This window comes from Jatropha curcas, chromosome 2 (genome assembly GCF_041381405.1).
Source record: "Jatropha curcas cultivar XTBG-Jc1 chromosome 2, XTBG_Jcur_1.0, whole genome shotgun sequence".
NCBI classification, from domain to species: Eukaryota; Viridiplantae; Streptophyta; class Magnoliopsida; order Malpighiales; family Euphorbiaceae; genus Jatropha; species Jatropha curcas.
The window spans coordinates 30,309,696-30,323,552 of NC_143152.1; the positions used below are offsets into that span (position 1 = coordinate 30,309,696).

General features: G+C 35.6%; 4 protein-coding genes across 13 annotated transcripts; 2 read left to right on the plus strand and 2 right to left on the minus strand.

Moving 5' to 3' along the window:
* The first annotated feature begins 89 nt into the window (after nucleotides 1-89).
* Nucleotides 90-3,377, plus strand: LOC105632627 (Chaperone DnaJ-domain superfamily protein). Of its 2 annotated transcripts, none has more exons than XM_020678732.3 (3): nucleotides 90-491; nucleotides 1,900-1,992; nucleotides 2,513-3,377. In XM_020678732.3, the coding sequence occupies exons 1-3, from the start codon at nucleotides 180-182 to the stop codon at nucleotides 3,128-3,130; spliced, it is 1,023 nt and encodes a 340-aa protein (XP_020534391.1). In that variant the 5' UTR covers nucleotides 90-179; the 3' UTR covers nucleotides 3,131-3,377. The 2 variants fall into 2 exon arrangements, with proteins under 2 accessions (XP_020534391.1, XP_012070449.1); XM_012215059.4 differs by having other exon boundaries at nucleotides 1,900-1,968.
* Nucleotides 3,378-3,667: 290 nt separating this feature from the next.
* Nucleotides 3,668-4,456, minus strand: LOC105632628 (Methyltransferase-related protein). Its single transcript, XM_012215060.3, has 2 exons — nucleotides 4,051-4,456; nucleotides 3,668-3,932 (listed from the first exon to the last, which is right to left on the minus strand). Exons 1-2 carry the CDS (start codon nucleotides 4,204-4,206, stop codon nucleotides 3,831-3,833), a joined length of 258 nt encoding a protein of 85 aa, XP_012070450.1. The 5' UTR covers nucleotides 4,207-4,456; the 3' UTR covers nucleotides 3,668-3,830.
* Nucleotides 4,457-6,252: 1,796 nt separating this feature from the next.
* Nucleotides 6,253-10,823, plus strand: GDH1 (glutamate dehydrogenase 1). 9 transcript variants are annotated; one of them, XM_012215061.3, is made up of 11 exons: nucleotides 6,253-6,449; nucleotides 6,761-6,846; nucleotides 8,472-8,593; nucleotides 8,668-8,781; nucleotides 8,881-9,102; nucleotides 9,239-9,313; nucleotides 9,475-9,591; nucleotides 9,710-9,960; nucleotides 10,065-10,140; nucleotides 10,226-10,312; nucleotides 10,404-10,823. In XM_012215061.3, exons 3-11 carry the CDS (start codon nucleotides 8,486-8,488, stop codon nucleotides 10,587-10,589), a joined length of 1,236 nt encoding a protein of 411 aa, XP_012070451.1. In that variant the 5' UTR covers nucleotides 6,253-6,449; nucleotides 6,761-6,846; nucleotides 8,472-8,485; the 3' UTR covers nucleotides 10,590-10,823. The 9 variants fall into 9 exon arrangements, with proteins under 9 accessions (XP_012070451.1, XP_012070452.1, XP_020534367.1 ...); XM_012215062.4 differs by having other exon boundaries at nucleotides 6,301-6,449; nucleotides 8,460-8,593; XM_020678708.3 differs by lacking the exon at nucleotides 6,253-6,449 and adding an exon at nucleotides 6,519-6,641 and having other exon boundaries at nucleotides 8,460-8,593.
* Nucleotides 10,824-11,042: 219 nt separating this feature from the next.
* On the minus strand, nucleotides 11,043-12,956 carry LOC105632632 (putative H/ACA ribonucleoprotein complex subunit 1-like protein 1). The gene is made up of 4 exons (XM_012215066.4): nucleotides 12,683-12,956; nucleotides 12,382-12,530; nucleotides 12,162-12,277; nucleotides 11,043-11,345 (listed from the first exon to the last, which is right to left on the minus strand). Exons 1-4 carry the CDS (start codon nucleotides 12,837-12,839, stop codon nucleotides 11,177-11,179), a joined length of 591 nt encoding a protein of 196 aa, XP_012070456.1. The 5' UTR covers nucleotides 12,840-12,956; the 3' UTR covers nucleotides 11,043-11,176.
* Nucleotides 12,957-13,857: the final 901 nt, after the last annotated feature.

The following is a 13,857-nucleotide window of genomic DNA, read 5'->3' on the forward strand; positions in this document are numbered from 1 at the left end:
GGCCAGCTTTGTATATTGGAGCCCAATACAGGCCCATGGTATCCATTAGCACAAATCTAAATCTCACCCCTCGAATCCTTCTCATAGCCTCACACCTCAGAAGACCACATAATCAATCTCAGTCACTTCATTTTGAGAGACTGACAGAATAGGAAAAGAGTCCAATGTTATGAACTATAATGCAGGCGAAACTTCTGGTGGGACCCATTCCCACCGCAATTGATGGCTCCGTTGCGTTATCCACCTTCTCTTCCTCCTCCTCCTCCTCCTTTATCGCCGGCGTCACTTCCCTAATTGGTCCTGCATGGAACTGGGCCCGCCATCATAATCGTTTATCTCGTCTCCATAAGTGGAGCTCCGTCGTGATTGCATCATCATCATCGTCATGGGCGGTTATCGACGGCGAGCAAGACCACTACGCAGTGCTCGGCCTCGCTCGAAACGCCACGCTACCTGATATAAAACGAGCTTACCGCCTTCTCGCTCGCAAGGTAATTTTGTAACTTTACTCCAATATTATCTTCTGGAATCTGTTTGATTGCTGAGAAAGTATGGGAAATTGAACTTAAATTGTGTCTTGATTCTGGCTAATCCAATGGTTTTATTTTGTTAATTAAAGTGACATGATGAGATGCTGTTTGTACATATCCCTTTGGTTCCGGATTTGTTTTAGTTTGAAAACTATGGAACTTTATTGGTTTAGTTAATCCGTCTTAAATAACAGGAGTAATGCTATTACTGTCAACTTGGCATGCACACCCTCACACATTTCTATATAGATTAGATTCTCTGAACTGCAAGAGTAAAGTGAGTGTTTGGGAGAACATGCCAAAGCTCGGGCATTAGAAAACTATCTTACAACTTGTCATTGCAAAATGAGGACACTAGAAAATCACGGAGCACTGCTGTTTAAATGAAAAACTGCACATCATCGTCTCTTGTCTGTGTTACCTGAGAGATTGTTTGGTTGATATCTGTTTCTTGTGAAGGAATTCTCTAGGGACAGCACTTTTATTATTTCCCATATTTAATGAGTTAACATCCTTGTAAATGAGTGCTTATTTGCTATGATATGAGGCTCCATTTGAATAAGTAGTTATTTGAAATTAAGGTGTATTTGGATTTGACATTGCTGGTGTTTATGATTTTCGACTTGAAATACAAATTCAAAACCTCCTTCACTGGAAATGTGCATGCCTAACAAGTGCTTTGTAAAATTTGTTACTCCCTCCGTCTATGTTTATCTCATTTGTCAAATCAGATTCAAAATTCTTATTTTTTAGAATTGAGAATTGAATTAAACCGTAACATACAATATAAATTTTCAAAATAATAAATAAACATCTATGGATATATTTGCCATTAATTTTATCAAAAGATACTAATAATTTAATTGTAAATGATATATTTATATAAATTTCAATTCTAAAACATGTACTAAACACAAAATGAAAGAGATCCTAATAGCTTATGTCATTGCTAAGTTCAGAACGTCAAACTGTTAAAATTTTGGAATAAAAACAAAGTCAAATGCTATCTAACCATTAAATTTCCTATCCAAATTCATATTCATTCATTATCATTTCCAAATTCAAGCCCTTTACCATCTTCATCTTCTAATATAACTAGATGCTCTTGCTCTTCTTTCTCTATATCGACTTTTCCACTTGTTTTGTTGGGTATGAGAATCGTTAGACATGAGAATCGACTTGAATCATAAGATTCATGCTCAATTTTAATTCACCCATCAAATTCGAATCATTCGGTATGAAAATTGAGTTTAATTGTATGATTCAAATTGCAAACCGTGAGATTCTGATAAATGGTTTTTGCTTAGTAACTAAGAAAGCAATTAATATGAGAACCATACTTAATGATGTTCTTGCGTCATGATTACAGTATCATCCTGATGTCAGCAAGCATTCGCAAGCTGGTGAACTGTTCAAGAGCATCCGTCATGCATATGAAGTGAGCAATTCCTCTGACCTTTTGGTGTGTATTTTGTTTATTAATGCTTTTATAGAATCATAAGTCAAAAGGTAAATAGGTCCAGTACTGGTGCTATTTATAATTTTTAAAAAAACAGAGGCGGGGGAGAATTATGAACCTTCTTGTATGGTGGAATTTCATTGTGTTGATCTAAATGTGGCTGGAGCCCGGAGGCTTTTGCAATATGTTTCTGATGCATGGGAAGATTAAAAGCCTATGCAAATTTTGAATATTAGATATCTGACTAGTAATTGATTTTGTTAGAACCATTGTTGGAAATAGTAGTATTTCAGAGACAAGATCGAAAACCTTGACCATGAGGAAAATGAAGTAATTTCTATTATGAATTCCTTTACCATCAATTCCACCATCAAGACATGATACTTACTGTACTAATCTTAATTATACATCCAGACAGTGTATTTTGGGCTTTTGGACATACTGCTATTTGATTAATTTTAACTGTATATCCAGACGGTATATTTGCCTCTGGCCTGCCCATAAACTCCTCTTTTTGGAACAGATACTGTCAAATGAAGTGTCAAGGACTCGATATGATCGAGTACTTAGATTTCAAGAGGATACAAGCAGGCCATATAGCCGGAAACAGTATTACAGTCCTCAATTTGAAGATGGGTTGAGGACCTATAAATGGGCTGAACTGAAGAGGAAAATGCAGCGTGAAAGATACTGGGAACGCCATAATGTAAGCAAGGAGAACTCTTCTGCTGACAGTGACACAGAAGAGTTGGCTGAAGAAGAAAACTTGGATCAAGAAAGAGGCCCCTTTAGTGAAGTGCTTAGATCTGTCTTCATATCTCTGTTTTTACTACGAATCTTTGGTTCCCGATTATCTCTTGCATTCAGCAGCCTGATGGCTTTGTTTGACACCAAATTGGATACTGGATATAAGATTGGTTATTTGATTGCATGGATTTTGGGTGGGAGAGGTGGGATTTTGCTTACTCTCTGTCTCCAGTTTACAAGCTGGGCCTGTGGGAAAACCAGTAGCAGCATGGTTGTTTTAATAGTTGTAGCCATGTGGGTTGGTTCCCATCTTGCGAGGTATGCTCCTCTCCCACAGGGTGCTCTTCTTACACTCTTGTATATGTCTATCAAGCTACAAGCTGACCTAAACTGAAGCTATTGTTGCTGCTTCTGTTGCTTGTTCATTAAATCATTTGTATTAAATTCATGTAAATATGGTTCTGTTTTGGCTCATCCTCACATGTGCAGAATTACATCCTTTGCATTGACTCGACACCGGTAATTCATTTGCTGATTATCTCGTGCACATGTGAGGAGATGCACATTGAAATTATCTGAAATATGTTGTAAATTATGTTGTTTTAGCCAATGTAATAAATACCATATATGCTGTCCTCAAAGGAAGGTTTTGCAGGTTAAGTGATCACAATTGATAGGATTTCACATTGTTATCGGATTCGCAATATGTTTATAATCTGTTCAAGGTTGGATTGAAATAAATATAAACAGCAAAAGTGATGGAGAAACAACAAGAAATTGGAGTTGAAGAGGCCAAAGTTCGTATTCATGTTCCTCTTAATAACAATTTATTTGAATCTCAACTTATAATTTTGTTTTCTTGCGATTTTTCCCATTTTTCCTCGTTAAAATGAAGACTACTACCCTTATTTTCAATTTTAACATGTACAAATATTTCCAAGTTCAATCTTTCATTAGCCTAAAAGGGATTATATGCTAAAACCAATTACATGTGTTATTGAAATTACAATTGCAGGCACCTGTCCCTCAAATTCTAAGTTCTACCTTCCCCAAATCAAGAACAAAAGAGAGAAAAATATCCCCAAGGTAAATTCCTAGCAGCTCTTCTGATCTTCTTTCCTCATCTCCTTGAAATTCCTCCACAGGTATTTTCCGCTAGCCATGTCGACAAATACCCAGAATCCATTTTGAATCACCTAGATCCATTGAACATTCGTAGAGTTAGAATAACCAAACAGAATCAAGAAAACCAAGAAACTCGGCAAAGGAATAAAGAAAGAGAAAAGAAATCTTGAATTTCAAGAAACAAAATACCCTCTTCGCATTGAATTCTTGTTTATCTTTCATTTCAAACGATGAGTCATCGGAAACTGCAGTTTCAATCTCCGGCGGCGACCGTACAGTCCTCCATGCAAAATATCCGGCCAAAACTGCTGAGAAAAACACCAATATGAATCTAAGAGGACACATATTAATTTTCTTGAGACGCCCAAAACCAAGAAAAACAAGAATTATTGGTGTCTCTCTTGCAGCAATCAAGAAAAGAAAAGGAGCAAGCTTTTTTGGTTCTTGACAATAAATTTTGTGCCTTGTTTCTGTTTTTTTAACGATTCTATAACATTTTGAGATGGCAAACAAAGAGAGCAAAAAGGACTGAGCGCCTTGGCTTATTTTGAGATGGTTTTTAAATTGTAATGAGAATGGTATGTAATAGAAAAAGTAAACGCGTTTTTTATAATAGAAGTTTCTAAAGAATTGGCTCAACCCACTTACAAAGTCAATGGAAGCAGCTATACCTACTCTTTGCATATAAGGATAGACACAGTCATGACTTGATTTTTTTTTTTTTTTTTTTGGACTAAGTGGCTGTGGTTGGAATGGTGGTGGCCACCATTATTCCATTAAGGACAATTTTAAAACAGTTGGAGCTAATCATGAATTGTCTTTAATCTAAAGAAGCACAACTTGTTCCAACATCTAAGGTTGACATTTGTGGTCAACATTCAAAATTATCCAATTTTTGGGCCTTTTGAGTTGGATTAGAACTTTAAGGGTTTGATCCATAATTATATTTAGCCTTTATAGAATTTATAGTCCAATTCCAGTTATTCTGAAGGCTCAGTAAGACTGCCCAGGATTTTGGACCTATATAGTATTCTTGGTTCCTATTATTAAAGAACCTGGCCCATTTCTGTCCATTTCGAATTAACTTGGGTAGGATCTTATAAGTGGCAACAAAAATGCTGAATTCAATGTTTTCTTGTCCCTTTTCCAGATATATTATGATACAAAGTATATTCTTTTATAATATTGCATTTTTAAGTAGACTTACAGTTATAGATATAATTACAATTATAAATCCAATAAAAAATAATTCATAAAAAAAATAAAAAATAACCGTTAACCGATATGAAAATTAAATTTAATTAAATTTAAGATCTTCATCTCGTGTAATTAAATGATTAATGAATCATTTCAATTCGTCTAATCATTAAAAAGTGATTTCGAATAAAGTAATTTGAAATTAAGAAAAAAAATCAACTACCTTTTCCTTTTTCCAAAAGGAAAATTTGATAGTGCTCCTTTAATGAAATTGGAATCTTGTTAAGTGCTTCTCCAAATAAAAAGGGCTCTGTCATTACATGACTATACTAATAGATTCTGATATGGATTTACATCAAGAATCTCCCAAGCGGCACTTCTATGTTTTGTTTCTCATACACACAACATGTTGTATATTTGTTGTCCCTATCCTTCTTATTATTTGTAATAATAATTTTTTTAGTCACAATTTACAAATTAAGAAAACATAATATTTCACTTTATTCCATTCATCAACTTGGTTTATGTACAATAGGTTCTAAATGCCTTATCAAGAATAGGTCTAGGGAATAAATTTGACAAGTCTAAATCATTAAATCAAATTTATTTTTCTTTCATTGCAAAAATGACTTTTCTTTGTCCAATTTAATAAAAAAAAAAAAAAGTACAAAAATGGATCAAGAATAAAGTATGTTACTTATTACATAATTCAACAAAAAATTTGAGGTAATAATGTCCATCTAGAACAACTTTTTTTAAGTTTTGGATTGGAAAAGAAAAGCAAAAATATATAGTATGTCACAAAAAATGAGGTCATCATAGAAACATTGGCCCATTGGGTATCCATCCATAGGGAGAATCCCATTTGCAAGATTCACTTATTTCAAAATTTGAAACTCCTTTATAGTCCACTAATTGTAAGTGCTTTCTTATCTTTTTTGATACCTTTCTCTGTAAATCAATATTAAAATCCACAATTTGTAAGAATTTAATTTGAAAATGAGTTTCTTTTATCTTTTAATGCATCTTTTTTCCAAATAGATTTCCTTTAATTTTTTTTAATTAATTAGACTTTAACTGGAAATGATTTCCAATATTAATTATTTCATGATTAAAATCATGTTAAATCATAAGTTTCCTCTTTCCTTCTCTTTCCCTAATGTCTTTAGCTGACAATTGAAGAAAAAAGACAAGGTAAATTAACAATAATACTATCCTCTCCACTAGCATGTGAAATCATACTAAAAAAGCAATTTAGACCGAAACCCACAAGAGAGATTATAAAACTCTACTCGGGCATAGACAAAAATTTTCAAAATAATGATGGGTTTCGCGTAGGATTCACGATTACGCAGTAAAATTGGGCCAAAGTTGCGATCTTTGACATCCACGTATGATGATATTATTCTGTGTCTGTCTTTCCTTCTCTCTTTCTTTCTTTCTTAGGATAATAGTAAAGAACATTCTGTTATAGGGTGACAAAATTAATGGAGGGTGAGTTTGATGCTCCTTCTGATAGTTGAAGGAAGAGAAAGGGCATCAAAATGTTCTCTTTCTCTTCATCATGTTGGAGACACAAATTGGTCCAACACCTAACCCACTGTTGGCTTTTTATATATATGTTTCAGTGGAATTCATTTTTCCCAGGAATTTACAGGGGAATTTGATTCTCATTCCAGTTTTTCCTTTTTCCTTCTTTTAGGGTTGCCTTATTTATTTGAAGACTCTGTGCTTCAGTTGGCATAGTTGCTGAATTTGGAGTGGGATTGGAGTTCTTCAATACCTTTGGTAAGACTTTCATGTAAACCCTCTCTCTCAAATTATATATATTTGTAAATTTTTTGTTTTTAGTTAAGAAGTTTGTGCAATTGGTGTTTTTTTCCTCTTTGAACGGCGGGGAGTGCAGTGTGGCAGCCGGAGAGGTTTCCGGGCAAAGCTAGGGATTGTATTGGATCTTTTGTCTTCCTAGAACTTGGGATGGGACTAGATATTTTTGGCTCCTTTCACCTCGTTTTTCTTCCCTGTTTTTGTCCTTTTTCGTTGGCTTGATTATTGCAGTAAAATAGAGGGTCCTTCCATCAAGCATCGTGTTTTTTAGGGGTAACTTTGGAATTTTAATTATCACCTTAAATTTTATGGGTAGCCAAATTTTGATAATGTTGAGCATATATCCGCAACAATAAATTTTAGAGTTTTTTATTTTTATTTGTAAAATATTTATTTGATGTGCATTTAGTATAACTTTTTAAACAATAATTTTTATATTTTTAACTATTTAATTGATCTAATTTTATAAATTGAATTGTTTAATAGATATTAGCCTACTCCAAGCCCATTAGAACTTTACAATCCAGCTTAGGCTATTAGCCCGAGCGCAAAAGTGAATGGGGTCCAATTATTTTTGTTTCACTCGTTGGAGACCCAATCCAATGAACCGAAATAACACCGGGGATTACAAAATAGGATAGCTTTTCTCGGCTCAGATTGATGAAAACTTGAAACTTCACATTAGTGGAAAGATCAACCAAACTACACAGCCTTGATTATACTTATGCACATATTTTCTCTCTGCTGAATTACCGGTTTTTTCTTTAGTTGAACTGAATTGACACACATGTTTCGTACCTGCACTAGATGGGACTTTCCATTTGATGTTAGGAGCCATGTGGAATTATTCTTGTATCATTTTTTTAATTTGTGAAATCAGATTTTGATTAAATGCATTGTACAGTTGCATTATTTGAAAATGTAAAATGATGCCATACCTACCTGGAATCATTATCATCAAAAATTCAAACTTGACTGCTTGAGGCAAAAGAAGAAAGGTTGTTAGAATGAAAATATTAGGACCAAATGAACCTAAATAATTTGTATTTAAAATTTGAATCAACTTTCTTGTTTCAGATTATGAAGCTCTATCATGAATTTTAAATAATCAAATTCTGCTTATCTTGAGAAATAAAAATATTGAAGAAAATAATAAATTAATATTCAAATAAGGCAACTAGTTAATAGTGGTCCATGGTTTATCCATAATATTAGATATAATAGCCACGCCAGGCTGACTAATAAATGCCTTGTGATCTACATTATTAGGTTACATGTGATAGTTATCTTGGAAAAACTAATTTATTTTCCAAGTCTTTTTGTATTTTTCCTGCCCAAGTCTTTCTTGGATCCTCATGTATGCGGAAACATGTGAGGCTGCTGTTTGATAAACGTTTTCAGATGCATAATTTAATGGTAAATGATTCTTCAACGCCCATGTTGAAATGTGCTTGTGCTAAAATCTCTATTGAGGAAGCCACTAAATCCTTCTATTGGGAAGTGTGGTTTAAATTGCTATTTTTTCCATCCTTAGTTATCTAAACATAAGATTCCTTAATTCTGCTTAATTATAGTTCTTGATACAGCTTTAGAAGAAAGCATGAATGCATTAGCAGCAACCAACAGAAACTTTAAGCTAGCAGCTAGGCTGCTGGGATTAGACTCCAAGCTTGAGAAGAGTTTGCTTATTCCATTCAGAGAAATCAAGGTGACTTTTAATGAGTGAAGGGTATAATTTTGATTCGCTCTTATGCTCTAATTGATTTTTAACAAAAATTGCAGGTTGAATGTACCATACCAAAAGATGATGGCACTTTGGTTTCTTTTGTTGGTTTTAGGGTCCAACATGACAATGCTAGAGGCCCCATGAAAGGAGGCATAAGATATCACCCAGAGGTAGCTGGAATTAGAAACCCTTTTATGACTTAACTTGTTAGGTCAAGATTCTGCGGAAAATTGAGAGAACTTCTTGGTACTTGTAATGGTTGATTGTAGGTTGATCCAGATGAGGTGAATGCGTTAGCACAACTCATGACATGGAAGACAGCAGTAGCAAATATCCCATATGGTGGTGCTAAAGGTGGGATTGGATGTAGTCCGGGGGATTTGAGCATATCTGAGCTAGAGCGACTCACCCGAGTATTCACTCAGAAAATTCATGATCTGATAGGAACTCATACTGATGTTCCAGCTCCAGATATGGGAACTGGTCCTCAGGTACAGCATTGTAAACATTTCTTAATGCAGATGGTTTATTTTGCTTAATTACTAGCAACAAAGATATGAACTGAACATAACTTCTTCATTTCGCTTAAAAAAACTGTTGAATTATGCTTTATTTGTTGTTAAACAGACCATGGCATGGATATTAGACGAATATTCAAAATTCCACGGCTACTCACCGGCAGTTGTGACCGGCAAACCTACTGTAAGTTTTGTAGTTGACACTTACTTGCTACTATGTATTACTGAATTTATGCAGTTGTTTTTACCTTGAGATACAATGTTAAATAATGTGTGTTGCCAGTGTAGCTTGTTCCTTTCTATAATTTGACAGACTTTAGTCCATTTATTTGTTCATTAAATTAGGATCTTGGTGGATCTCTAGGCAGAGATGCCGCTACAGGAAGAGGAGTCCTCTTTGCCACTGAAGCATTGCTTAATGAGCATGGGAAGTCCGTAGCGGGACAACGATTTGTCATTCAGGTTTGCTTTCTGTACCATTATCAGTTCCCTCTGTAGAAAGATGCACGAAGATACATTTAGCTTTAAAGGCTAAAAAAACACTCTCTTGATGATATAATAGAAGTGTTTTTGACTTCAGGGTTTTGGCAATGTGGGTTCTTGGGCTGCCCAACTGATTAGTGAACAAGGTGGAAAGGTTGTTGCTGTAAGTGATGTGACTGGGGCTATAAAGAACAAAAATGGTATTGATATTCCAAGCTTACTAAAACATGCCAAGGAACACAGAGGTGTGAAAGGATTCCATGGTGCCGATCCCATCAATCCTAACTCAATATTAGTCGAGGACTGCGATATTCTCATTCCAGCTGCTCTTGGAGGAGTTATCAACAGGTGTATATCTAATACTAGAAGCTTTTTCTTATAATGAATTTGTTTGTTCCTACTGAAATTGAGTAAAGACTTTACATTTTTCCTTTTCTTTGGTCTGCTTGAAGAGAGAATGCAAATGATATAAAAGCCAAATTCATTATTGAAGCTGCTAACCATCCCACTGATCCGGAGGCAGATGAGGTTGGTGCTTGATGCTTTAGGTTTTGAATTGCAGTTGCATATTCTGAATCCTGCAATACCATAATCGGTAACCTCTGTATTTCAGATTTTGTCAAAAAAAGGAGTAGTTATTCTTCCAGATATATATGCAAACTCAGGAGGAGTTACTGTTAGTTACTTTGAGTGGGTGCAGGTATGAATTCTGCAAAAAAAGAGTCTGTTAGCCATGTCTATTGCCTTACTCGGGTAAATTGTACTTATAGTTTACTGCCTGTGAATTGCAGAACATTCAAGGATTCATGTGGGATGAGGAGAAAGTGAATAATGAGCTCAAGACTTACATGACTAGAGGTTTCAAAGATGTAAAGGAGATGTGCAAGACCCACAATTGCGATCTCCGAATGGGAGCCTTCACTCTTGGAGTTAATCGAGTTGCACGAGCTACTATTCTTAGAGGTTGGGAAGCCTAAGACAGCATCTACTTTGAATAAAGATGGAGGCTTGCTTCAGTTAGTTTGAAACGCAAGGTTTTGTTATATGTATTTCCTTCATTTCCACCGGAGCATTCGTTGGTGATTCCTATTATTTATGAATTATCGTTCAAAGAAAGTAAGGGAATGCCTCAAATTCTCTGTTTTAGATTGCTTCTCTATGTCTGTTGTGTAATTTCAGCCGAAAATTAATAACCTTACAATTTCAGATTACCAAGGCTTTTAAGTTTTCTTGGTGTTGATTATAACAGATGAGGAAAATTAAGTTTTACCTTTGCTATAATAATAAAAATCCTATGCATCAGCAGCACCTTATAAGATATACAAAAAAGTTAACTAGTGTGCTAATAATAAAATCTTCAATTCGATTAACGCTTTCAAACTTTCTTTTCTCATAGCATCTAAAATGATATTTTTCCATACTGATACATGTGCAACAAAAATTACTCCATTAACAACATAAGATGATATCCAAAATAGCATCAATATTGATCATTGTTTGTCCATTGCACCATAAAATGAAAACTCCGGAGGGAAAAACGCAAATGATATTACATAAAGTTGTTCTATGACCTTCCTCTACCCCTAAAGCCACCACCACGGCCACCTCTTGGAGGTCCACCTCTACCACCTCGTGGACCACCCCTTCCACGAAATCCACCACCTCCACGGCCACCGCCCCTACCGCCACCTCGGCCTCCACCACGACCACCTCTTCCAGCTTGTGCCTGTCCCCTGCAACGTAACCATAGACCATTACAATTATCAAAAAACAACAGAAGCAAGGTCCACAAGTGTCCAAACTCCAAACAATAATTCCAAACACCAGGACATTGATTTTTCTGACAGCGTCTGAAAAAAGTTCACAGAATTTTAAATTTTAAAAGGACGGATATGATCAACTGGTTGCTATGCTGGATCATAGGGTATGCACAAATTAAGACAGCACACAAAGTTGAAATTGAATGAATGTAGTAAATAGAAAAAGAGCTTCGAAGTCTGAACAATAGAACTCAATGATAATCCATTAGCAATCAATAGTAGAGTATTCAACTGCTGACAGTCAATTTCTTCAAGAGCTATAATACTTCGGTAATGAGACTAAAGACATAAAAGGAAATGAACACAGAAGCTCCAAAAGCAGTCATCCCAAAGAATGATACAATCACATTTAAAGTGTAGAATGAACAACATGATCTTGCAATGCCTCCTAGATCATGCATCTCTAATGAACCATATGAACCCATAATATAGGAAAATAAAATCATCTTCAAATACATAACAAAATTATAAATGGGTAGAAGCATGTCATCACTTTAAACAATCACAAAAATTGAGCATTAAAATCACACACGACCACACACATAATATCAATAAAAGGACATGTCAAATGTCTCTGCAGAAATATTCTGCTATTCTGTAGTCACTTTCTATTTCCTCAACTGCAGCAACCATTGATCTCCCGACCCAGACAAATAAATAAAACGTGCATAGTAGTTCTATACTCAGAACCATATTATGTAATAATGTAAACGAGCAGAAAAAACTTACTTTGGTTGAGGAAGAAATCTTGCAAGAGGTAAAAGCTTATTAGGATCAATGAAGAATTTGTCACCAGTCGCATAAGAAGTTGCCACAATGCCTTCCATCATTTTGATAGAAAAATACTGCAACCATAGATGACCTAAATTAGATAACCAAAAAAATATGCAAACAACATGAATATTGCAACACATTAGCAATACAGAGTAGAGACAAGTAAAATGCTCACAGATTCATTTATGGGACCAAATATTTCATCAACTTTCCCTATCTGAGTCTTGTTTTGCAGAAAGATTGGGGCATTAAAGTATGGAATTTTCTCATTCGTGAGCTTTGTCACTGCATCCCCTTCACAGGCGTGAAGAAATGTAGAAACCTCTACAAAAATTTACCAAAAAAATTAATAAAGAACATCAATGCATTAAAGAATAGATAAATTTCATTACAAAGCTTTATTTTTTCAGTTATTTCACTTAAAAAATCATTAACCAAAAGGGAAAAAGGATACAGAAGGGAACAAAGAAACGGACCTACTACTTCAGAAGGAGGTCCCTCGTCACGAAACCCGCCAGGGCCGCCACCACCAAAACGGCCGCCGCCGCCGCGACCACGGCCACCTCGGCCTCCACCAAAACCGCGGCCCCCATCTCTCCCGCCTCTAAAACCGCCACCTCTAGGTGGCCTCATAATACTCCGATTTGATGTGAGTTCAAAAGAAAAACGACAGGGAAGAGTTTGCAGCAGAGGAAGCAAGAAATAGGTTATATTTTATGGGAATTTAGGGGGGTTTTAGACTTCGTTGAGTTGCTAGGGTTTTGGATGCCCACTTCGGCTCTTGAGATGACCAAAATCTCCCTTCTGCTTTGCGAATTGGGTCGGGTCAATGGGCTTAAAAAAAAGGAAACCCATTATATCTGTAATGTTTTCCGGCCCACAAGGTTCTCTTTTATCATCACGTTCATGTTCATGTCCATGTCGTTTGATTTTTACGACTTGATCTTCAAGAAGAAACGACAGATTTGTTGGCATAAGATTTAGCATCATTGAGCCTGTCCATTAGAGGACCATTTGGAATCTGACATGCCAATTCGTTATTGCTCAAGTCTAGGTAAGTATGATCCAAAGCCTTTGCTAATGTTTCAGGCATTTCACCAGAAAGATTGTTGCGCGACAAATCCAAGCTCTCTATTTTTCGCATATCATCAAAACTGAAAGGTATCGTTCCAGAGAGTCTATTGTTAGATAAATTTAATGACTTCAAGTTTATCAAGGAACCTAAACTTTCAGGAATTACACCTGATAATTGATTGTTTGATAGATCTAGAAAAGTATAAAGCCAAAGATTTTTGTTAGGTAGACCTTGCTTCAAATTCTTCCAGAACACCTGCAAATCATTCCCTCTCTTCCAACGGTAAGGAAATTGGTATTGGAGACCAACACTTGATACCACATTATGGTCAGTGATCCAATAAGATTTCCTAAATTAGGAGGGATTTTCAGCTGAGGTTGTCGCCAGAGAGATCAAGTATTTGAAGAATAGGTAAATTTAACAGGATTATTTGCAATTGATCCTTCCGAAAAGTTACCTCTAAGATTCAAAATTTGGAGAAGAGTTGTGAAAGAGAGAAACGACGGGTGAAATTTGCAGGGTTTTGAGCTTGGAATTTAGACCCATTCAACTCTGTTATACAATTTGACAGTTACC